Source organism: Hemibagrus wyckioides, linkage group LG15 (assembly GCF_019097595.1).
Source record: "Hemibagrus wyckioides isolate EC202008001 linkage group LG15, SWU_Hwy_1.0, whole genome shotgun sequence".
Taxonomy (NCBI): Eukaryota; Metazoa; Chordata; class Actinopteri; order Siluriformes; family Bagridae; genus Hemibagrus; species Hemibagrus wyckioides.
Window position 1 is genome coordinate 8,290,859 of NC_080724.1, and position 25,841 is coordinate 8,316,699.

The following is a 25,841-nucleotide window of genomic DNA, read 5'->3' on the forward strand; positions in this document are numbered from 1 at the left end:
CTATGAGAAATCAGCAATTGCTTATATGAAATCTGTGCCTTGACACCTCTAGATCTAGATAAATATACTAATTTCTCCTATAAATACATAAATACACAAATGCACCACAGATTTCTCTTTTCTTCCTGAGCCTGCTTAAACATCCTTTTATAGCTCTTCTGGCATCTTGTGACATTTTATATGGAGGGGAAAAAAATCTTCTCGTTATTCCTCTTTGATTGCCTTGGAATCCAAAAAGCCAGTAAGGATTAATCTTTCATGAATATCAAGACATGAAATGTGATTGTTTTTAACTTGTATAAAATGGCATTTAGTTTATTAAACCCTTAGTTAGTTGTCAAAACAACTAAATAAATTATTTGATTATCAAAAAATCTGATTCGCAGCTTTGAGCTTGGCTAAGCCGAAAATATTAGAATTGTTTTTGCTCTTAATGAAGTAGATTTTTGTGGATTTTTTGTGAAACTAAATGCACCACCAGTGATCAGAAAAAAATACACAGGATGGTATGAGGGCTGAGTTCTTTCTAGCCTAGACTGTAGAGTCATGTAGTGAATCAGTAATGGTTGTGTCCGCTGTTTATACATAACTGCGTGACTGCAATTTGGGCTTTTTTTTTTTTTTCCTCGGTTGCAGATGTAGGGGCATGGTTAGTATGTTTGCCTCGCATCTCTGGGGTGTTTGAGTCCCACCTATACCCTGTGTATGCATGAATTTTGAATTTTCTCCTTCACAGGGTTCCTCCCAGTCGAAAGATGTGTGTTGAAGGCTAACTGACGTCTCTAAATTGTCTGTAGTGTGTACGTGTGTGTGTTGTGTTGGGTTGGCACCCATGCCCTGCCTTGTGCCCCTAACTCCCCTTGGGATAGTCTTCAGGTTCCCTGTGATCCTGTGTAAGATGAGCAGTACAAAACATGGATGGATGGATGGAATGCAGATGCTCATCCACTTTAATTGTAGGTTATAGTTGCCTCACGTTGTTCTTATACACTGCCATTGATGAGCCCTGTTAAATGATATTCGATACCAACATTCCATCTATCCAGTATCTTAATATTAAGTTGCATCAAACAACCAGCCTTGTGATATTACCAAAATAAAATGCTTCATAGTAGCAATAAGAACTTTAGTATGTAATTTGTTAGTTCATTCATCAATTACGTCTTTTTTTTCAGTCTCAATGGATCCAGGACCTATCCCGTGAAGACTGGAATAATTCACTCCCCAAAAGTCCATCACAGTGCACCATTGATACAATCATTCACTCCAAGAGGCAATAGCCATATATAACTTCGTCAATAGCCATTCCACCTACCTATATGATCTTGGGAGGAACCAGGAGAAGCTAGAGGCAGGGTTCACGAGGAGAACATGTGAAACTCCACGCAGACAGTAACCAGAGCTCAGGATCGAACTAGTGACCTTCAAGCTGTGAGGCCGCAACACTGTGCCACCTTTAGTACATCATTAGTTCTAAAAACCATTGCTGATGAAGCAATGAGGTTTAAAACCAGAGGAGGGAAAAATAACTTTTTTTTTTTTTACTTTTTAAATAAAAAAATGTGCAGTGTGTCAGAATCTTTTTCAATTAAATGCAGAAGTACAGAGATGAAAATCTACTTGAGTGAAAGTTAAAACATATCTAGGATCAGTTTTAAACAGTCAATATTTATAACTGTTCATAAGCAACGAAAATATTCTGCAAACTCAGATACATTTAGAACTTACTAGTAGACGTTCAATAACCATTTCAGGATGAATGTTAAGGCACATGAACAATAAAAACAAAACTTAACTAGCTTGCTAATTTAACAAGCTAGCTAATGAACAAACTAATGTACAGAGCTTACCTAGCTAGCTAATTGAACTAGTAAAATACAGTAAAACACAGCTAAGTACTTTACCAAGCTTATTGTTAACATACCATGCCTCTGCTTTAATGGTGAATTTTAAAAGCTGTTGTATTTCTTTCTTTTTCTTTTTAAAGGCGAGACGCAAATGAGACACCTCCACCTGTATGAATCTGTGATTCCTGCAAAAGACAACATGTTTCTAACAACAACAAAACAGAAAAGGAGAGATTTATGATGCGTAATTTAAAATGCAAATTCTAATTTTATTTTTCGCATACATAATCACACACAGTACGGCATGTGAAATGCTTTTTATGACTGTCCTTGATATAAAACTAGAGCCAATTAAAAACAAACAAACAAACAAATTAATTAATTAATTAAATTAAAAAATAAGGTACAAGAAAAAAAAATATGGCACAAATAAGATAATAAAGTAAAAAGAGATTACATAGGGCATATAGGAAAAATCTGGTAAATAAAATTACTATATAAAATTAAATATCAAAAATAGAGAAGGTTAATATCTGAATACAGTGATTGGATCTGAATATGGTATAGTGATGTGAATGAATTAGAACATAGAATGCTATTTTTAAAAGTCATCTTAAAGTAAAGTGAAAATCTTGCAAAATAGTACTTAAGTACAGCAACAAAATTATTTTCCACCTCGCTTTACAGGTAATAAGGTGACATCCTCTTTAGTACACGAGTATATGATTTGGAACGCACCACTTCACAGTCTCAGTCTATTGGAGGCCTATTTCATGTTGGATCTCCATGGAGATGGTTGGGAGGGAACTTTAGAAAGCATTTGCGTTTGCTTTCAGTGCTATCAAATTTAAGCAGATGCTTCGAGCAGCCATGCAATTAAGCTGAAAACCACCATGTCAGACCACGGGGCTGTTCTGGAGCGAGCTGAGTATTTATCTTTCCAGCCTGTTGCTAAAAACAGACATACAAAATGCCATGTTTTTCCCACCAGCTCAGTACAACAGACAACAAAACAGACTGTTTTTTTTAAGGAATTTAGCTTTTTGTTTGTTTGCATTTTCTTACAGTCTTTTATGTGATGCATTGAATTCAATTCATGTGAAAGAAGAACATATTATAGAAGTTTATTTAAAGCAATAAAGGGGAGAGCGGGGTAAGGTGTTACACTGCGCATACCTCCATACACCAGAGGCGCTATAGCTGTACAATGGGTTCCCTTATGGTCTGAGGTCAATTTGCTTACTCCACTCTTGGGTGAGCATGATTTCCTTATTTTTATTTTTTTCTAACCTCAAATGTTAAAAAGGGCATGTCACTACTTGATCCGTACCTCTTGTCTGGAGTATGACGAAAGGGTTTGCTCATTAGGGATAAAATAGTAACTTTATATTAAAATTTCAGATTACCCTCATGGCTAATCTCCTCTGCTGAAGCATGAGTTCAGAAGACACTCTGATAGATTTGATCTAAAATGAATTGTAAAGTTGTAAAGACTTGCAGAGGTCATGCCAGCTCAAATGCACACTGTTCATACACAGTCTGCCCCCTTCTGTTAAGATAAGGAAGTACAACAACACAATTAGAAAGATATTCAGTGCCAAGCAGCGGTTCTCAAAGTGTGCTCCATGATTTTTACATTTTGTTGCAGTACTGGAAATCCCAAACCACCAACATTTTTTTTTTTTTACTGATGTATTATTATTAGCTTGCTTGAATCGAATGGGTTTAATCCAAACCTCAAGAACCTCAATATTAAAAATAATATCAGTTTGAAGCTGTTGTGTCAGTGGAAAGTCCAGAAATAGAAGGCTCTATTTAATAGAAATGATTAGTTATGTTGTTGTGTTCTTGAAATTTATTTTACAGATGTAAAATAAAGATGTTTGAGAACCCCTGATGTTTGACTGCAGAGCAAGCAGCTAAAGGGTGTTACATAAATAGAACAAGTGTATGAGGATTATATTTTCTGTATATACACTATATTGCCAAAAGATTTGGGACGTCTGCCTTCACATGCACATGAACTTTAATGACATCCCATTCTTAATCCGTAGGGTTTAATATCAAGTTGGCCCGCCCTTTGCAGCTGTAACAGCTTCAACTCTGTTGGGAAGACAAAGGTTGAGGTCAGGACTCTGTGCAGGCCACCTCACACAATGTACCATTCTCCTGGCAACCGCCAAAACCTGCACCTGTCCATCGGATTGCCAGACAGAGAAGTGTGATTGGTTACTCCAGAGAACTTATCTCCACTGCTCCAGAGTCCAGCGGTGGTGTGCTTTACACCACTGCATCTGATGCTTTGCATTGCACTTTGTGATTTAAGGCTTGGATGCAGCTGCTCGGTCACGGAAACCCGTTCCATGAAGCTCTCTATGCACTGTTCTTGAGCTAATCTGAAGGTCACATGAAGTTTGGAGGCCTATAGCTATTGACTCTGCAGAAAGTTGGCGACTTCTGTGCACTGTGCTGATCCAGCTCTGTGATTTTATGTGGCCTACCACTTCATGGCTGAGTTGCTGTTGCAACCATGGAATATTTAGTGGTGAGGAAATTTGGCGAATAGACTTATTGCACAGATGGGAACCTATCACGGTACCATGCTCGAGAGTGACCCATTCTCTCTCAAATGTTTGTAGAAGCAGTCTGCATGCCTAAGTGCTTGATTTTATACACATGGTGCCATAGACGTGATTTGAACACCTGAAATCAGTGATTTGGAGGGGTGTCCCAAAACTTAAAATATAGGCAATATAGTGTATATAAGAAACACATGCAGCCATTTCCTTGGCGATTATTAAGGAATCTTGGTATAAGGAGTCTTTTGTGGTTAAAAAGAAAACTATGACGATTAGGTTAGTAGGCAGAAAGATAAATGCTTTAACAAGAAATACTGATTTGATCAGTTTGTAGAGCGTTTCTGAGGCCTGATGAGGCCTCCTTAGCCCAAGTGAAAACACATATCAGCATGATGATTTTTAGCAAGTGCAGTCAGTTGTCCTGTCTTTTAATTTTTTTCATAGCTCAAAGCTTACCTACAGTGTATACTATATATACCAACCACACAATAAAGCATTAGGAATGCTAATTTTGTTTTATTCTGACTTGAGTCACGTGTCTCCTGACAAAATGGCTCAACATCACATTACACGTCATATATCCGAAAACCTTTTTATGAATGTATGTCACACAGCGGTGCTTGCTGGGTGATAAAGACACTCCTGGTAAAATAGGCCTTACAGGAAAAATGGACAAAGTGTAAAAATGCAGGTTATTAATCACAGCATTAATCAATCATTCACAAATGCAAATCACATTCATCTATTTGTTCTAATTAAAACTATTATCAGTTATGCACCTGAATCGAGAGCAAGCAACCAAGGGCCAAAACTTCTAAATCCCCCCAAAAACTCATCGATTCAACACTGCTGTACTGTAGCCCATACTGTAGTTCCTTGCATTCTAGTAAAAGTAATATTATACAGATTTCATTGCAATGTGTGCATGATGTTTAAAAAACAGATTTACATACATTAAGAATATTAAAAAGGCATACAAATATAAAATTACACAAAATCACCTGAAGTAATCATCTGGAGTAAAAACAATTGAAAACCTCAATCAACACCTCCAACCTCTATTAGACACATGAGAAAATGATGAAACGGCACTGCAGAAATATTGGCACCCTTCAGTGTGTATTTTTATTTTTTTATTAAATAAAGTAATTTTCTTTCTAGTTATTCTAGATTACCAGTATCCTTGCAATACATATTTTGTGATGCCTGCCAACACTGGGCCTGTAATTTCTAAAACAGGTCATTTTCAGGAAATTTTTACTCATCGTTTTGCTGAAAGTTTTATCTTTGGGCAAGTCTGAACTTCCCGGCAGAGGCAACAAGGTTGTGGGCAAAAAATATCCTGCTACAACGATCTTCATATTTTACTGTGCATATCAGATGTGTATACAATCTCCATCTTTTTTCTGATGGGGTGCAGGAGTTTATTTTTCGCTCTTGTCTGAACGCATCACGTCAGACTCTTTATGAAGGGTGCCAATAATTCTGAACTTTACATCAAAGAAATACATTATACATACCCTAATACACAGCTTTATATTGATTTTTACCACATATAATGGTTTTAATAATCTTGTTCGTAAGTCCTCAGAGCTGTAATGGTGTCTGCACTGCAGCCACAGAGGCAGAAGGATTTACATTTGTTATTAAATAGATTTAATATTGATGCCAATATTTATGTCTTATGTCCATGAATCGATGCGTCTCTTTCACAAACCATTATATAGAAATAAAACAACTGTATGGTATACATAGTAAACACAGAATGAGAGAGCGCTCCCAGCTATTGGAGTAAGGGCTTAGTCAAGAGATTCCTGTGGGAGTGTATCGGAAATACTCGGTCTGCTTTGGGTCAGCTGATCTGTGCCTAGAAGTTGGTGTCATTGATCATGCCATAGGCCTCGTAGAGCTGATTCAGTAAGTCTTTCTTTTCCTTTTCAGGTAAGAAGGATGACTTGGCTGCATTTATGTTCTGCAAAACAGAATTTAAACAGTAAGATAATGTGCCTTTAACTTCTGCCTTAACCTCTGCCAATCTGCAGCTGTAAGTAGCTATTTAATACTATGGCACTGTTGAATTCTGAATGGTCAGAAGGTGTTGATTCATAAAATTCATTTATATTAATATTATATTAAGTTTATATATATTTTTAAATTCACAGGAACTTGTAATGGCACATGAGCCACTGCAACATAAGGTTTTGTAGACTATTATCCAGTGTGCTTTCCATTTCTGCTGGTATTTTCTTATTAATTTTGAGAGATAGAAAGTGGTAATGGGAACTTAACATATAAAATTGTTGGCATATTGCTGTGGTCACTCAAATAAAACACTTCAGGAAGTGACATCATTCTTGATTATTTTTCTTGATTACATTATGCTGTCATGTTTTATTCATTACAAAGAGAATCAATCATATTTTTACTGTTTACTGTTCCGTTGATCTACATATTTTCTCACCCACAATGAACTACACTGAATGGTACGGTGCTCCCTTTGTAAAGACAAGGGGGGAAAAGTCTCTCACCAGCCGCATAAATTCTTCCTCAGTAAAGCCCATGTACTGCTTCACAGTCTGGTAGTCGGACTCCAGGGTGGTGTTGAAAATCATAGGGTCGTCCGTGTTCAGAGAGTAGTTTGCCTTGTCTTCTTTAAACCTGCATACAAAAATCCAAATGTCTATCGTCTGACATAGTGCAAAACCTTGTTGAAAAAGGTGTTAGATTTGGAAGACAGGAGGCCACGGTTCTTTCACTCAGAGAAGCATGGAAAGAAAGAGAAAAATACACAAAGCAATATTCTAATAAAAGCATATGGTGCCAGACTTCTCAGATGCACAGACGCTCATATTGTGTCTTGTATTTATCCTAATTTTCAACCATTACGTCATGGTAAAACAACACAGCTGAATCATGAATCTGTGAATTAAAGAAAATGCAGTCTGCTATATATAAATCACTAACACCTCATTAAAATAGTTTTAAAAATTAAAAAGTTGCTCTTTGACAATTTTGGTCACAAAGTCATCAAAATATGAAAGGAAGACCAGGCCAAGTTAGTTTTGTACATTTTGGAAAAGGTATAATGTTTAAATTTGCTTGACATTTTACATTTAAAAACAATTGCTAAGGATCCAGCTTTTCATTTTAAAAGCGGTGCTACAGTGCAGTCCAGAAATATTGGCACATGTACAATAAGCAAATATTTTTGTATAAAATAACCATCACATATCATCATTTAAATTTCCCTTGACTCAAAGGGAAACTTCCAGACTGTTCATTCCAGATAACCAGGTTAACATCAGACTGGTTGTTTTGGATGCAGTTTGTTAGAGTCAATCCTTAGGAACATAAGCTAGATTTACCTGATGATTGGATGCTTAGTGAAGTCTGGCTCACAAGCTCCTGTCAGTTTGCTAGAGACTGGACAAGTCTGAAACGGCAAACATGAGTAACATTACTGAGTTATATTACACCACAAATGTTAGCACTGTATAGACTCACTGCACTTACTGGGTTACTGACCCAACTAGAACCAGGAACCACACTCATAAGACAGATTGATTGTAGACTGCTTGCAGTTTCCACCAGGGGGCGATATGAGCCCCCCCCCTTATTTTATGAGTACTGCTCTCTCAACAGCTCATAATAATTAGTAATATTAGCTCCACTTGTCTACACAGATGGTATACCGTACCATTCTCTATATTCTATTTTACAACAACAACAACAACAACAATAACAATAATAATAATAATAATAACACTAAAACAAAACATTATGCTGTGAATTTTTGATTTGTAAGAAGTGAAACAAATCAAAACTATTAAACTCTTTCATATTGTTTTCAGTTTTATGAGGGAACAAAAACCCAGGAGGCCCTTTCAAAATGTTCTACATTTCCATGGCCAAGCACTTTGTCATCTACTTGTCCCAAGTTCTGAACAAAAAACTCTGTCAAAAAAACATTTTGGAAATGTACACACTGATTTCACTCTTTACACACTTCTACCACAATCCTATTTAAATATTATTAAAAATATCTTTATGACCTTGAACACATGTGTGGGGTTTGTTTTGTGTATCCAAACATTTGACCTTTTACTGTATACTATGGTGTATGTAACACATTATAGGCTGGACACAGAAAAAGATTATTTCTATGATATCATTTATTAACAATTCCTGTGAATAACCACACTAACATGACTGGATGACTGGAAATAAGGCGTTATTTATTCTGTGACCACAGAGCACTGCAATAATCTCATCACCCAAATGTTTGAGTGCTGTACTGCAGTTTTAACTTAAAGACTTTCATTTTAAATAGAAAAAAACAACCTTGTATTTGTCAAAATACAATTTGACTGAATTTACACATTTGACATTTTCTTTACCTCAAAATGCATATTCTGTTCAAGCAGCTGCTTGTACAGAACCTCGTCTAGGATTGTGTGATAACCGTGTCCAATACGCTCTGCTTTCAATAACTCCACCGCCTAGTAACAGAAACAGAAACGTAAAGAGGATTAACTGAGAATTTTTAACTAAAAGTTTTGTTCTAATTCACTTTGATATATTTTATTAACATAAATATTGTTGCATAAAAGTATAAGAACATAAGTGCAGGGCTGGATTGTTGCTGGGTTGTTTCCTCTTCAGTCCAACAGAGGCCAAGTGTTTGCCTTGGTGTGTCACTATGATAAATGAGGCGAGAACAAAAATGACGCAAAATGATTCATTCGCCATGGGGCCATGGTTTGGTGGACCATGTTAGCTCAGTGAAAGCAGAGAAACTGTGGGAATACCACACATTTAGGATTGTGCTGGTGTTCCACTGGCATAAACTATTAACAACATAGAAGCAAAACTATGAAGGCTATGAACAGCTGAGTATTTACTCTGTCTTTTTCACTTATTCTTTAAAAACAACAAAATGCATTAAGTTTTAATTCGGGATAAAATATAGTAAACAACTGAATGTGTAAATAAGTCAGTGATGACTCTGCAAATGTGTATTTTTAGTATTTTGTTGACGCCCTCTTTTTTCCACCTAATCTGTTTGACCTAAGGCTGACTGGTACAGATAAGAATTTCAAGAATGTACAAGTACTGAGGGGAAAAAAAGTCTTACAGTTACAACAATAAAGTTTTAAGTCTCTCACAGACTAGAGTATGTCTTATACAGTCTTAGCAAAGAATAGCGCAATTCTACTAAGGCTTTCCCTCAAGTTATTTACATAAAATGACATTTCACACTAATTTATATTGGCTGACCAAGCAACTTCTCAGAAAAAAGAAACAAAACAGATCCTTGTTGCTGGTCATCACACATACACTAGAGAGGTGGTAGATAAAGATTAGTTCATGTAATATCTACACTGAAAATGAGAAGTTGTTAACGGAATTAGAAAAAAGCTATCAGAATACAATTTATTAAAATATCCACGTCAATATCGTAATTCTGTAGAAATTTTCACTTCAAAATCTTTTAATATTAAGCCAGAAGATAATGTGCTGGATCTTTCTGAGAAGACAAATCTGCATAAACAGCAGACAATGGGCTGTAAACACAAGACTATGCATTCCTGCTTTTAAAGCACACACGATTTCTTCTTTTAATGATCATTATCGATAGCATCATTCTTTGATGCAGAGAGTAGCCAAGGGTCATCTGTATTTTCAATGTATATGCACAGGATGTGGTGTAAACTCTTCCAGAAAAAAACAAAACGAGGCCTCACCTCTCTCACGACAGATGGAAGGCCGACCTCTCCCGCATGCACGGTTCTGTGGATGCCACTTTTCTCTGCTTCCTGTCAACAGCAGACACTGTTATGCAAATTTAAACCACTAACTTGCTGGATTCTCAATTCTGATTGGTCAGAAGATAACAACATTCTATAACAACAACTCTGAAAGTAGCACTGCTGCAAAATATGTTAGTCTTTCTATAGCAACAGCTGACAAGAACTTTTTTAGTGGCTCAACATAATCTAGGCCAATAATAAATGGATTAAAAACAACGACAACAAAACACAATCATTGATATGGAAGTCTTCTATAAGGAGATCATTGTTTAACATTTTCGGAAGGAGTCTCCGGTGTCAGAGGCTTTAAGATTTCCAGCACTGGAAAGTCTAAGGAAGAAAAAGACTCTGGACTTTGCAGTTTTTCTACATTTCTATTACATTAAACTATAAACAGATACATAAATAGTAGCATTTGCAAATTACTTTAGTATAAGTGGAATAAAAGACTTCGGTATGTTCCACTACTGGATAGCAATCCACAGCAGAGGAATAATGCTTCACACCAAACTGTCATTGATTATGTTACCACAACAGAATGCCATATCATATTTCTCAAACGGCACAAAGTAAAACTGGTTACACCACATTCTAAAATGCAGCATGCTCGCTTTTTAATATCTGTAATGCATTAAACAGACAGGTTATGTTATATCTTTTTGTTCTCTTGATAATATGATATACAAAGAAATGTAGGGATTTAAGCCTCACAGTAACGGCATAAACAGATGTCATAGCATAGCCATTTTTCAAGAATCCTCCCTCCCATTTCCCAGTATCCTCCCTATACCACACTGCTCTAAATGGCAAGCCACGCTATCCTGAGTGGATCAACAACCCATGGCTGAAACATCTATGTCTAACCATGTAATTAGTCTGAAGTAACCCTGGAACAGAGAAAATCCCTTTATTTGAATGGTCATAAACAGAAAGTTTTCAAATTATGGCTGCAGATATTAATAGATCTTAAAAGTCACTGCTTTATTGCTATATCAGCTATATTGCACCTCATGGTGAAGAGTAAACATGTAAGAGTGACTAGCAGTGTCATAGGAGACCTTGAATGAATCAGCATGTTATAGATAAGCAAACCGATGATATGCTTTTCCTAGCAGATGAAAGGGCACTATGGTGATTTCATAATAGCACTGATAAAGATTCATTAATATCTTTCCTTGCTTATCATAATAGACACAACAACCAATGGTGGTAAAACATGAGGAAACTTTATAGCTCCCTTCCGTCACGCAATGGCAAGGATCCCGTTTACAATATAGTATATCTGAGTTCATTGTCCATCTTCTCCTGGAGGTACATATATGTCACAAGAAAAAAAGCACACTGAGGCGTGATGTTAGAAAAATAATCAACAGCAGATTTCCAGATTATCCAATGACAGCACACCCAGAATAGTTTTATTCCTCTTACACCACAGCACAATGTTCTTAATAATTAAAGAACAATGTCCTACATTTCATACCTAGTTGACAATTTTATCTCTGAATCTTACAGAGTGGTTAGTGGTTAAATAGAGACTCCTCTCTAAATGCTCCTCTCTAACACATTTCCTTTCAGAAAACTAAAATCAACAACATTATCATTAATCTATGTATCAAATGCCCCTGAGAAGTAGCTGTTGCTATAAGAAACCATAGCGTATTATAACTAGTGCTTCGCTCGACCTACTGTCAAAGCTGCTGTTTTGTTAAAAAACAAACAAACAAACAAAAAAACAGTAAGATGGAATTTTTACCTCGTAGGCTTTGGAGTGGAGAGAGGCTTCACAGTTTATGGATTCATTTCCAGCTAAATCTATGGCCACTACGCCATCGTTTTGATACTTCTTACATAACTCAAACACTTCCATGGACCAGCCTGCACAAAGGAAACACACACAAGATTTATTAGAGCATAAAAGAGCAACAGATTTGTTATAAAAAAAATTACAGAAAACTGACAAATGAAAGGCTCAGTCTATAATGGTATGGACCAGGTCTAGTAGAACACTAGACCTGGTCCATACCATTTTTTAAGAACTACTAGACTTCTAGTAGTCTAAAGGTCTAATGAGATTCATTTAGAGATCATACAGTGTATTCGTAAGGGTGAAGGGTGTGTTTGTGTGTATTACGCATGCAAGCATACATCAGTAGTGTGAAAATGTGGTGAGCACTGACTCAGATTTCACATACAACATTCACAAGATTATTCGATATTTATATCACACACAGACACACACACACACACACACTCTCACACTCGCACTCTATTAGTGGAAACAGTGTGAATCATAATTATCATTACTTTATTAAAATACAAGAGGATGGAGGTATATGTCTATGTGAACTACCTCTCATGGGTAACATTTTCTCTATTGTTTGTGACCTAAACTTGTTTCATTGATTTAAAAAAAAAAGTACAATTATTTCTACAATTATAATGCATTTTCAGAGTCTATGTACTCTACTCTCCTTGTAACTAAATAATAAACATGAATATATAGGTGTATGAATGAGATACACGTGGTAGTAATACACTACAGGGCATGCTGTTATAGGAAAGTAATCAATTTACTTTCATTTAAGTTTTGATTATTTTCTAAGAACAGAATTTCCTGATGTTTGTCTGCCAGCGATCAAAGTTTATTATTAAACTGTTCGTTAAACAAATAATTACCTTTCTTTTTTTGCATTAACAAGAAAAACTAATTTTTATCTGTTTAAATTTATAATTTTTATGATTGTTGCGGCCAAAAAAGGTTGATTTGCTTCATTTTATTCTCTCTCTCTCTCTCTCTCTCTCTCTCTCCAAAAGTCTTTTGCAGAAAACTACTTGAATTGGCAAAATTACTTTTCAACTCCTACCAGTGAAGAGACACATGTAATTACTTTTTATGATGGCTGTATACATGTTTGACGAATGTGAATCAAACAGGGCTTCGACTGAATGCGTGTTGTCATGACATCTTGGCCCAAATCTGCAAAAAATCTGCATTAATCTTGAAAAATGTTCAAGCTCCTCTAAATATCATAGCGTTTGCTTGATTTTGCATAAATTTTTTGGAGGGATCCTGGACGGACTGATGAATGTTGCAGAACATGTGCGAAACCCTGATATAACTGTTGTAAACCTTGTTTACCCTCAGTTATTTAAGATAAAAATATTCAGCTTATCATGGTTCTGAAAAACTACAAAATCAATTATGAAGACTTTCCCATGGTGGAAAACTGTTTCAATGCTCTGACACTAGACATTCCTTCCATAAATATTAGTTCCTCTCTCTTAGAGAAAACATCAACATATCAATGAGTCTAAACATTTCTTTGTTAAATTCTATAATTAATAAATCCATTCATTATTAATCTTTTCATTATAAGATTGTTGAGCTCTGGTTATAAAAAATTAATTGGTCCCTCTTGACAAGGACGTAAAATCCCTGTTTGTGATCATGTTGAAGTCTTACAGAATGTCAAAGACACTGTAAAGTATCTTAAAGTATCTTTCTTCACAGAAACCATATATAGTGTATATAAATATAATATGATCAAGATGTCTGTATGCGCTAGTTCTGCAAAATTACATATCTGGAATCAATTACAAGCTGTTCCAAGCTTCATTTTTGGGATCAAAGTATGGATTGAAAGACAACACACAGAAATCAAGATTTACAGTTCGGGAAAGAAGACGAGGGCATGCTGAGCAACTCGACTTCCTCTCCATGCTCCCCTCCTTATTTGAAATACCACACTGTAGATAGCAGCGAGATGATAAATCAACTTGATGTACGACCAAATAAGCATAGAACATAGATGTTGCTCTCCAACAGGCAGACAGTTAAGAGTGAGCTGAGAGATTCCACATAGGGACTACGCAATGAATTAAGCTTCTCTTCACTCTCACCCAGATCAGGACACAATGTACACACAGGGAACAGGAGAGAGGAAGTGAGCAGGAGTGAGACTGAAAGAGGGGTACGTTACTTGGCATGTGCCGCATGCAGCACAAAATGGACCTAGCTTTGATCTTGAAGGCCTTCTCTCCCTCCTTCAGGCCTTCATTCACAAGATGCACCACCTCGTCTGGTGTCACGTCACCTCTAGCAAGAGAAACGCGGGACAAAGCTCAAAAAGGATTCCTTTTTACTAGTGCACTAGAGTTACATTTTGCTAGCAGAATGGAAATCGACTTAGACATTTTCAATCAGTATAAACAGATGAATGATTTTATTGCTGCAAGTCTGAGGACACTCCTGCCGTACAGTGTGAGACGACTGTACATCTATTTAAATAAACATACACAGAATTTTAGTGGTTGAAAATAACGCCTTCAAATTTCAGATGCTTATGAACAAACACGGGGCATCCCAAATGGGTTTGATATGAAGATTTACTTTGAAGAAATATTTGTGTGGAAAAAGCTAAGCATTTTTGGATTTTTTTAAAAAACATTCTATGAATATAAAGTAGGATAGGCACAAACATAAATACTTATGAAAATCCTTAAAGCCCTGAGTGTCTAATATGAGCTATTAACCACCACTGTGTGACATGACAAAGAGATTCAATGCTGAATGTGGACACGCCAAAACTTAAATTAAAGATATGATACTTCCAGATGTTAAACAGTGTAAGGAAGGCTCACTTTTCCTGGTTCCATTGTATCGGTTCCACGTCACAGTTGGCCATCAGGTGCGGGCTGTACCTCACCTCCACGTAAATCACTCCTTCTTTAGCTTTGGTCTCCACAAACTCATAGGCGATTCTCTTAATAGCCTCTCTGTCCCCACTACGGTCACAGCATGAAACAGGGATTTAGCACAACAAACCAAAAAACCTCTACACTGCTGTGAACATTAGATGTCACATTCACACCTGTGTACACACACCGACTTTCCCACAATCAGGGGAATTCCCCAGCATGTGAAAGGTTTGTGTAAATTGTATTTATACTGCTAATTTCACTTCATTACATTATTATACAAAGAACCAAGTGATTTAAAAAATCCAAGCTAAGCTTTAAACTATTCAGAGCAATGTTTCACTTCAGTACCTTGTCATTGCTATCATTACAAGTCTTCTAATCTGATTGGTTGACCGAAGTTCGAAACAGTTATATCAGTAGTGTTAGAGAGATCATCACGGGCCGACAGGGCAAAATAATGTACAGGAATATAACTTCTGACTTAAAATAGCTCATCAGATGGAGATGAAAAGGAAGAAGGGATGCCATTTTTACAGGAAGCTTCTTTACCAGGATTGTACAAATCACTGCTGGTTGATTAAAAAATAAGCAGAACGTTTAACCCAAATGCCATTTACTTGATGTTAGTTTCTTGTTTATAGAACTGTTGTATAAAGGTAATCGTGTTTGGCTGTGATTGGGCTGTAGGTTATCACAGCTGTGCCAATATTCAGTTCAAATGCAGTCTTGCATTTCAGAAGTTTAGCAAGCAGGATGTGAGATTTTCAGAAAATACATCCTGGAATCATGATGCAAACAAGAAGCAGCAGGCACCTGACACGAAACATGCCTCACACAGGTGAAAGCATAAGCCAAAAAGTCTAAACAGCAGCGTCTAACGAACTCTTCTGAAGCACTGGTTCTAGTACAGAGTTGTCCAGTCTTCTCCACAAAGAGCTGGTGTGGATGCAGGTTTACATTTCAACCAAGCCGAAGCCACATATATAAAGATCACCTGATTAAACAGATGGAATGACGTGTGGCTCCTGCTTGATTGGAGCCCTTGTTCGAGTGTTCTTTAGTGTTCAGAACTGAAGCAAAATAAAAAAAAATAAGAAAAACCAGCATGGGCCAAATCAACCAGTAAGTTTTTAGGACTCCAATGAAAACATTCTTTCAGAATTACTGCACTGTGGAAAAGACTCATGAAAAAACACATCCAAGCATTTGATCTTTCATGGCTTTGGCTTAAAAAATAAATTCTTTGTAATTTCAAGCAGATGCACAGCAGTGTGCAGAGAGCAAAACTAGTCTGTAGTGCTTTAACATAACATATATTATTTTTTCTCACTATTATTATATAAAACCCAGGAAACCCTGATCCCCTCCCCCAACAACACAACCATAATCATACTTCACATTGCACAATCATTTCCTTTACAAACTTGCCTAGGCAAAGATTATGTTGGATACCGAAAACAGTCGTAAAAACAGTCATTCTGCCTCCACTGTGGCTCTGTAATGTAACAGAGACCACACTGTCCGGCTGCATATTAACCCTCGGTGCAAAAGCTTTATTTAAAAACAAAAAATACACTTACTACGTTTACTTTATTATCAACATCTGCTAGGTTTCAGCTGAGGTAATACTTACGCAATAACATGCATGTACTGATTAAACTTGTCCAAGAATTCAGTGAGTGAGCCCGGCTTATCCACCGTGCACAGGCTGGTCATTTCGGACACCGTGGTTGCAGGAAGGGCAATTCCTCGCCGCCTAAAACCCAGTCAGAGGAACATTAATGTGATTTCATGCGCTCCCATACAACAGTAAGTAATAGCATGCTGATTACTTCATAACAGAATACAACAATATAACATTGTTCACTACTTTCCCAAACACACATACACCTCTACCCACAATCTACTAAAGTAATTCTAATTCTGTTGTTTTGTTAGTTATGTGTGGTAATTAGATTACAAATGTCAATCAGGTTTTGGCCAGTATCCAAATTTTTGACTGGTTAATCCATGGACATATGACACCTTTTACAGGAATCAAACAGGGACTTTGTAAGATTTCAATCTAACACCTAGTTCATGGCTCATTCAAGGCTTCCACTCCCAGAAACAAATTTCTTGACATTTTCCAGGACTAATGCAATCAATGACAGTTGCACATTAGAATTGCTCACGTCTATTGACATGGTCAAATAGGACCAAGTTTTAGATGTCAAAGACTCACTTTAGAATCTGGCGAGAATCTTTCATTGCTTTAACCCCTTTGTAAAGTGATTCTATGTCTGAGGGATTCTGCTAAAATGAAGGTTAAATGAAGAACTGAATCTGCTGGATGATGGGATGTAGATAGCAGGAACCAACTCCAATTTCTATGTTGTTGTCTTGGGTGTTCAGTTAAAACTTTTGGACCAAACTATGTTTACTCCTGAGAGTTAATTTATACCTCTTTCATGTATGATGCATTATCTGTGTTATCATTCGCGTACAAATGTTTGTACAGATGTTTATGGTCCCTTCAGTTGCTTGGATATTGCTCCTAAGGAGGAAATGAACTATCACTGAACCTTTTCTTTTATTTTCATAATGCATATTCTCATAGGCTGTTTTAGAACAGGTTTTGGACTACATCAATTACTTGTACATTTTGTTTTAGACATTACGTGTGTATGTATGCCCTTTTATCTTTATATTTAACTGTTTTAAAAACTTATCAAGCAATATTCAGTTAACAAATATTATGATATATATCTGTTATTTACACTGAGGCTAAACTTAGTTCCTGTCCATCAAAAGATCTAATTAAACATGTCTTTCCTTTTTCTCTAGAAAAAAAAAAACAAATAAACATAGAATTAACAGCAATAAAATTTGCTCTTACTTGGCCACATCAAGTATGGTCTCGATCCGGATGGCGCCATCAAGATGCACATGCAGTTCAATCTGCAAATTAATTACATAATGTTCATTATACACTGTCTTATCACCCATTTCAATCTAGCAAACAAAGACAAATGAAAGATTGTGGAGAAATAGTGTGGAGTGTATGGAGAAGTGGCGATGAACAGATTATATGGACAGAATAGGTTACATGTATTATACTGAAACAAATACATACAGAAGGTGCACTTTTTTAATCTTATTTAGTCTACAGGTGTGCATCAGGATGTCGCTCTAACAGGATGTGACCAAAAAACATGCGAACGTTGAGGTTTTTTTCACACCAGCAGGAAGCTACATTTGATGTTTGCCAGAAACAGAAGACCAGAGTTCATTCATTAAGTGACTGATCCTTAGTAGCTGCCTGCTCTGTCTTCTGTTGTGGATTAAATTAAGCTACTAGTTTGTAAAACAGAACCAATTAAATGTGTTTGAAACAGACAGACAGGAAGGAAGGAAGGAATGAAGGAAGACAGGAAGGAAGGAAGGAAGGAAGGAAGGAAGACAGGAAGGAAGACAGGAAGGAAGACAGGAAGGGAGGAAGGAAGGAAGGAAGGAAGACAGGAAGGAAGGAAGGAAGACAGGAAGGAAGACAGGAAGGAAGGAAGGAAGGAAGGAAGGAAGACAGGAAGGAAGGAAGGAAGACAGGAAGGAAGGAAGGAAGACAGGAAGGAAGGAAGGAAGGAAGGAAGACAGGAAGGAAGACATGAAGGAAGGAAGGAAGACAGGAAGGAAGGAAGGAAGGAAGGAAGACAGGAAGGAAGACAGGAAGGAAGGAAGGAAGGAAGGAAGGAAGGAAGACAGGAAGGAAGGAAGACAGGAAGGAAGACAGGAAGGAAGACAGGAAGGAAGACAGGAAGGAAGGAAGACAGGAAGGAAGGAAGGAAGGAAGACAGGAAGGAAGGAAGGAAGACAGGAAGGAAGGAAGGAAGGAAGACAGGAAGGAAGGAAGGAAGGAAGGAAGGAAGGAAGGAAGGAAGACAGGAAGGAAGACAGGAAGAAAGAAAGAAAGAAAGAAAGAAAGAAAGAAAGAAAGAAAGAAAGAAAGAAAGAAAGAAAGAAAGAAAGAAAGAAAGAAAGAAAGAAAGAAAGAAAATTAAAAACATTATGCTGGAAAGTCACTGTAATATGCCATTTTTGTTAAAAGTCAACTTTTAATGCTTAAAATGACAGTTGTCGATTCATGTCAATGTATATTACAGAGGTCTTTCTCTTTGTGATATCACAAGTGTTTTATCATTTATCAAAAGTCTGCTCTTCTATATTCCGAGTCAAAGCTTTTCCATGTTAACTCATTATACAGTCGACAGAAGTATCAGTTCACCAGCAGATGTCCAGTGTTAGCGTGCTTGTGAATCCAAGAACTGCCAGACTTCCACTGTCCAGAGTCTTAAATCTCTACTGTCTGTTTTAATGCCAGGTTTCACAAAATAGGGACTGTGATCCCCTACACAGCAGCAATAAAAGTAGGTATGTTACAGCATGCACCTAGAGAGGATTGATTCCTGTGTTGGAAGAGGTCTTGAGCAGGGGATCTAGTGCAAAACCCAATCAGAGGGGCTAGCGTCAGGGCTAGTACTGGATTGGAAATAGGGATATAACCAAATACTTATACATTATTGGGATTGAACAGATACAAAACAGTTTCTTTTTCTTCTTGAAGTTGCTTTAGGACCAGAATCTCACAAAACAAATGAAAAAAGTGCAAGAGTTTGAAGTTTTTACCATCATGTGGAAGTGCAAGTGCTTAGATATGATGTTTGTGGGACAACATGACAACATGACGCATTTACAGCATTTATTGCTGACATGCTGACGCGGTCATTTCTACTCTGGGGATTTCCCAGTGTTTAAGGTGGCATATTTTATACGTAAGCAATATTGCATGAGCATGATAGTGCTGTAGCTAATCACAGCTAGGCTGATATTCAGTATAGCAGCACAACTGCAAGTCAGATATTGCTTTTATATAATAGCTCTTGTAGGGGATGTGGTAGCTTAGTGGTTAAGGTGTTAGACTACTGCTCAAAAGGTTGCGAGTTAGAATCCCAGGTCCACCAAGCTGCCACTGAGCAAGGCCCTTAACCCTCAGTTGTATAAAATGTAAGTTGCTCTGGATAAGGGCATCTGCCAAATGTTCTCTATGCAAGAAATTAATTTTGAATAAGTAACATTTCAGACACCATATGTTTTTTGTTTGGTTCTGCTAGCAGAAATAGTTCCTGCTGAAGCTACACACACTTGATTGCCTGCTGGTTCACTGACTAGCTAGCTCACATTTATTTGTACATTACTGTTTATGGTCCTTCTGGTCAAATTTGCAACACTTCTTCCGTTTCATTTTCATCTGACAAGCTGTAATATTTTCAGTCGGAAGTATACTTGTGGAAGTTGCATGGTTTGCAATGTCTGCTGATGATGTCGCTAAGTCTACTGTAGTAGAGTTACTATAGTACCACTGTTTCAGTGTAACATCAGTGGAATAGGAATTTCATGTGGCTGATAAGTGAGAGGATACAAAGCGAAAAACATCCGAGTGTGCTTATACTAAATATCAACACTCAGAATGCCTCTCTTCCAATCAAATTAGTGGTCTGTAAGAAACTGCTATACAGTATATACATATATGCTGTATTTATACCTTATAAAAGCAGCCCCAGTTTCTGGATACATATAACAATGTTAGTGAAGATGAATGAATTATTCATTCATATTCGCTTTGTTACCACCCATGCCAAAAGAGAGAGAGAAAAAAAGTATGAAATCAGATGTGGAACATCTGTCCAAGCTCTAACTATTTGATCATGTGGTGCCTACTTACAGCCAAGAAATTTTTAAGCCTAAAACAGCAGAGGTTCAGTCCACTCAGGGATCAGACTAACATGAGTGCATGTTTCCATTGTAATCTATACACATGCCATATAAACACAGCTGTCCATACCCTATATCAGTGTAAATATGTTCATCATGGAGGTGATGGTCAAAACAAATACACATTTTTATGTGTTAAGAACATCTGTTTATAATATGACTAAAGCCCCTAAAGTCTTCAGAAACCTCTGGACCAATCAATTTCATTGACATTACATTTTTGTATGGAGTGTATGGTCTTAGTTAACCCCCCTGTGTGTAAATGTTGGGTAAACTGTGTTTTGTTATGGAATGCACTACCAGATGGTCCATCTCAAACTTAATGCTTCCTGTGTGTCCTTTAAAATGCATCCGAATTCGCTTTATGTGTTCCAAGGACATAGTGTTCACGTGCAGATGTGGATTAGTTTGGAAAATCTGCAAGTATGTGCCTCCTTGTTTTCTGCATCTAATCACATGTAAACTATGATCTTCTGCAGTTTTCTGTTCAGTGTGTTTGTAATTAGAAGCTGGAAAGTGAAAAGTCCCTTACTTTGAAATGCACTCACTTCTTAACCATTGTTACCATGAGTTTAATATCAGATTCGTTTTGGATGCTCTCTGTACGCAGTGTCTGAAAAATCAGGAACCACTGAGAATATGTGGAAAATCCAGAAGCAGACATGACAGCATTGTCAGCATGATGTAAATAAATGCTGCAAATGCATCTCTAAATGAGGTTGTTCCATTTAGAAATATCTGCAATTTTGTCTTTCTGAATATGTGGAGCAAAATCCACAAAAAACATGATGTACTGACAGTGAAAAACATGTATAGCATATGTTGTAATTAATAAAAACAAAAAGTGCATATATGTACATTTACTCTCTTTGACTCTCACTGATTTTTGCAACAGGCAGAATTATGTCTTTGTTGAAACAAATTCATGCAATACCACTGATGGCTGGTCATCATATTAGATAGTAGAGCTAAAAATTCATAAGAAGATCAACAATATGGACAACAATTAGGATTGAGCAACAGGGGTGTAGCCCCAATTCTTGGGCCCTATGCAAAGACAGAGTATGGGGGGGCCCCTTTCCCATCATTTCATGATCCATGCTATTTATCACCTTTTTTTTTTTAAACAATAATATAAAAGTATATACACTTTACTCACTGATACAGTAACTGTTGTCAAATCAGTGATGTAAAATTGAAAAGAACATAAATACAGCACAGAAATAATTTGTGTATAAATTGTGCTATACCAAGATAGGTAATGTCGGTCCAGGAAGGCCACTGTCCTACAGAGTTTAGCTCCAACCTTAATCAAGCACACCTCAACAAACTAATCAAGGTCTTCAGGAATACTAAGGCTATGGACAGTTTTGTTTTGTTTTTTCTTCTTCATCTTAGGGTTGAAGCTAAAATCTACAGGACAGCGGCTCTCCAGGATTGACTTTGCCTACCCCTGTGACTTTATACTAAATAAAGTACCTCAGGTACCCCCTTACATATAAAAATGACAACTTAATGATTTTTTTTTTTTTTTATTTGAATTGTGTTTTATAGACATTGTGCTCGTTGTTCAGAACATTACTATTCTTTCAATCAGTAAAATAAACAAATAAACACAATATAACTCAAATCACCACTTTGCCTTCTTTCAAAGCACGTCTGTCTAATTCAAAATAAATAAAATAATCAAAAGTGAAAAAGGCTGAAAAACTAGCAGTAGAACCTTGTTGTGATGGACCCACTGCTGCACTCTCTGAGACAGGGCAAGGTACAGTACACACATAGATTTCATATTATTCTTCATGTTTTATCTCTAAAAAATTACCTCACGTTCAAGCACTTTACATGTTATTTCAAAGTTTAGAGTAAGCTAAGATTTTTAATTGCTAGCTTCGTAACATTGTTTCTCTTATCACAAAACACGTTCTCACCTGCGCTCTTAGGGGGGAAAACTTGGGAGAAGTTGTTTTCCTTCATTTTGTTTTCGTTTCCTTTCCTTTCCTCTCTCTCTCTCTCTTTTTTGGTAGCCTGATTTTTGTTCGGACATTGTGCATATTGCGGCGTCAGTCTCGACTGTGCTCCCTCACAGCCAATTATCATTTGGCATTGTTCTTGAATAACCAATTAAATCATTCACATTTGCGTGCACCCTGTTCCTATAGGAGGTGTCCACACAAACGTGTGGGTGTGCTGAATCTTGCTAAAACAGCGAGGATCAGAATACTGCATGCAAGCGCAGGCACTGTACACTCAATTTCACAATAAAGATAATACTATTTGAGGATCTTTGAGGGCAGGGCAGCCAGGGCCCCTCACATCTCACTGATGCCAGGGCCCTATGCACTCAGTCACCCTTTTCCCCCCACTTACGACACCCCTGTTGAGCAATGAGGCCTAAATAAGCCATAATAACAACAGTTTGAGACAAGCTTTACTGATACTTTTTTTAGTCTTTAAAAGACACCAGCTGCCTCTGTACAAAGCTCCTACAAATCTGATCAAACACCTCTACACATGGTGGGTGTTATATGATAATAGTAAGAGAAGGCATTGCTTTAATCCTCCAGTCAACACGAATCAATACCCTGACACACACACACACACACACACTGACCTCTCCTCACTATTACACTGTCATGATAACGTGATGAATGGAGCGCAAAGGGTCGCGTTCGTTACAGAGGACATCATAAAGCTCCTATCAGCTGAACTATTGTATCAGTTCACAATATCTTCGCTCTCTGCATGCTGACTAAGATAAATGGCTCCAAAGGGCATGAATTCCAGTCAGCAAAGCTAATGTGAGGGAAGGGTCGGTGAAACAGCAGCTTTTTCGAACTGCATTTCTTTCACTCTGGCTTTCAACATCCTGCTAAATGGCATTACTGCTTGATCAGTAGACATTCAAGGACTTGCTTGACTCCTGCACGCCAACACAACAGTGCTTGAAATTATTAAAAGTGAAACTAAATGGTCTAATCACTGAATAAAAACATAACCTGCAAGTCATAATGAGATAAGTATGAGCTCTCTTTTGGGTTTCCGTTGCCACTATTGCCTTTGGCTTGCTCTGTGGAATTGAATTGAGTTGAATTGAAATGAAATATTCAATTTAATTGAATAATGTAGCTATATCTCTTTATAAAATTATTAAGTGCCTCATCTAAGTGGAGTTACTAGGGCCAGTCCAAGAAACGTCATGGATGTCAAAGCATTTAAGGCCGGGTTTATACCTGCTGCATAAGTTATGCACTGCTACATTAGTGTGTGTGTGTGTGTGTGTGAGTGTGTGTGTGCAATGCTGGTAACACAAGCAGAATTATTTGCACACTTCCTATACATCAGTACATCCATAAGATGTGCACAACGTTATGTTTCTAATTTAAATCTGCAAAAGGTTTTGTGGTGTTATGCTCTAAAAAAAACATTCCACTGTGAACAAGATTCCTGACAAGGGCTTTGACTCAACACAAAAATGCTGAACTTACATTCAAGAGTATGTCCTAATCTTTAATATCCTGAAGACATACATACGTATTTGGGGTCGGTCCTTTTTAAGTCCCCATTTGTAACTCAAGGAACCCTGAGTGGGGTCGTGACCCTTAGTTTCAGAACCCCTGCTTTTAACATTTCTAATAGTCCAAAGATCCCAGGCATGATGAGGTGTGTGCCATGAAGTGATAAATATTAATGCGGTAATTAGAATAGTCAGGAACTCTGACTTGATCTCAGCTCAATTATTTATGACTTATTCTTGCCTACTGATTTATTTCATGCTCTGGCATGTAAATCTGTTTAACATGAAATAATTCGACTCAGCCTTATGCAATTCCTTAAGGCACTCACCATCCCCCATAAAGAGGGGTCGGTGGGAGGGGGGGGATTTCTTTCAGGACTCTGACTTGAGCTTATGGACTTAAATGTGAAGCTGACAGACTTCAGAGCTCGGGAATGGATTAGGACTTTTGCAAACAAATTGTTGCCCACCGTTGTACTGTGCAGCTTAAACCTACCAGGAAACTGTATGCACACTCAATAACATTGTACATTTAAAATGTTTCTTATACCTGGAAATGGGGGTATATAGTACCTTTAAAAACAGACATTGGAGTACATTACTTTTAGAGAAAATATTTGAAGACACACTACATGCAACTTTCTAGGTAAAATAAAAATAAAAAAATGTGGAGGCACGGTACAGTGTAGTGTTTTTATATGCTTTCTGTTATTATTATTATTATTATTATTATTATTATTATTATTATATTAGTAGTTGTAGTAGTAGTAGTTGTTGTTGTTGTATTAGTAGTAGTAGTAGTAGTAATAATAATAATAATAATAATAATAATAATAATAATAATAGAGGAAGATCAGCCTAGATCAGGTGCCAGAAAGTATCAGCAAACACACACGTTAACATCCAAGCCACACACTACATATTGCACCCCGACGGGAAATAAACAAATAAACTCACCTTGGGTTTGTCAAACGTAGCTTTTCCGCCATTCACAAAAATTTCCGCCATGATTCTCAATCAAGAGGCGTCCGCACTAACTTACTAACTTACTCTTGAGACGAACTGGAGCGAAGTTGCCGAGTTGCTGAACTGCACGCGCTGAGCATGGCAGTTCAGCCTATTTCACAAACCCGGTGGTTCACAGGGTTGCCAGGCATACGATTAAAGCATTGCTGTAGCCATTTCCCAACCCCAAATTCAATTATATGCATTTTGTTCAAAACCGTCCCCCTATGAACTGTTTTTAGGCCCCATCATTATGACTGGTACATTCACATATTCCAGTACATTTTTCAGTAATATATAGGCCTCAAGTTTGTCATGATTAGTAATATGATGTAATACAGATCAAGTGAATAAAAGTTTGATTGATCTAATATTTAATAACATATACATATATATTTAGAAGTGTGTAAGGTTTTTAAAGTCGCATCGCAGTGCAATAACTAGCTACTGTTTTTTTTATATATCTCAATCAAACAGTCCAATCTGATAAGGTAGCCAATATTTTTATTTATTTTTTTTATCCTTAATTTTTTGTTATTCTCTTTTTTACACCATAATCTTAATTTCGTGGTAC

At 37.0% G+C, this 25,841-nt stretch overlaps 1 protein-coding gene across 2 annotated transcripts; it reads right to left on the bottom strand.

Annotated features, from left to right (window-relative positions):
- Positions 1-4,922: 4,922 nt before the first annotated feature.
- ada (adenosine deaminase) lies at positions 4,923-25,378 on the bottom strand. Of its 2 annotated transcripts, XM_058410596.1 has the most exons (11): positions 25,220-25,378; positions 17,816-17,877; positions 16,571-16,693; positions 14,878-15,021; positions 14,217-14,332; positions 11,990-12,111; positions 10,171-10,242; positions 8,824-8,925; positions 7,792-7,859; positions 6,955-7,084; positions 4,923-6,398 (listed from the first exon to the last, which is right to left on the bottom strand). In XM_058410596.1, the coding sequence occupies exons 1-11, from the start codon at positions 25,268-25,270 to the stop codon at positions 6,294-6,296; spliced, it is 1,095 nt and encodes a 364-aa protein (XP_058266579.1). In that variant the 5' UTR covers positions 25,271-25,378; the 3' UTR covers positions 4,923-6,293. The 2 variants fall into 2 exon arrangements, with proteins under 2 accessions (XP_058266579.1, XP_058266580.1); XM_058410597.1 differs by lacking the exons at positions 17,816-17,877; positions 25,220-25,378 and adding an exon at positions 15,932-16,007.
- Positions 25,379-25,841: the final 463 nt, after the last annotated feature.

Excerpts from the sequence above, each read along its gene's own strand:
- ada (XM_058410596.1), bottom strand. The coding sequence starts at position 25,270 with ATGGCGGAAATTTTTGTGAATGGCGGAAAAGCTACGTTTGACAAACCC. Across the intron at positions 16,694-17,815 it reads ACCATACTTGATGTGGCCAA|GCGGCGAGGAATTGCCCTTC; the intron begins GTAAGAGCAAAT and ends ACTGGGTTTTAG. Across the intron at positions 7,860-8,823 it reads AACAGAATATGCATTTTGAG|ACTTGTCCAGTCTCTAGCAA; the intron begins GTAAAGAAAATG and ends TTGCCGTTTCAG.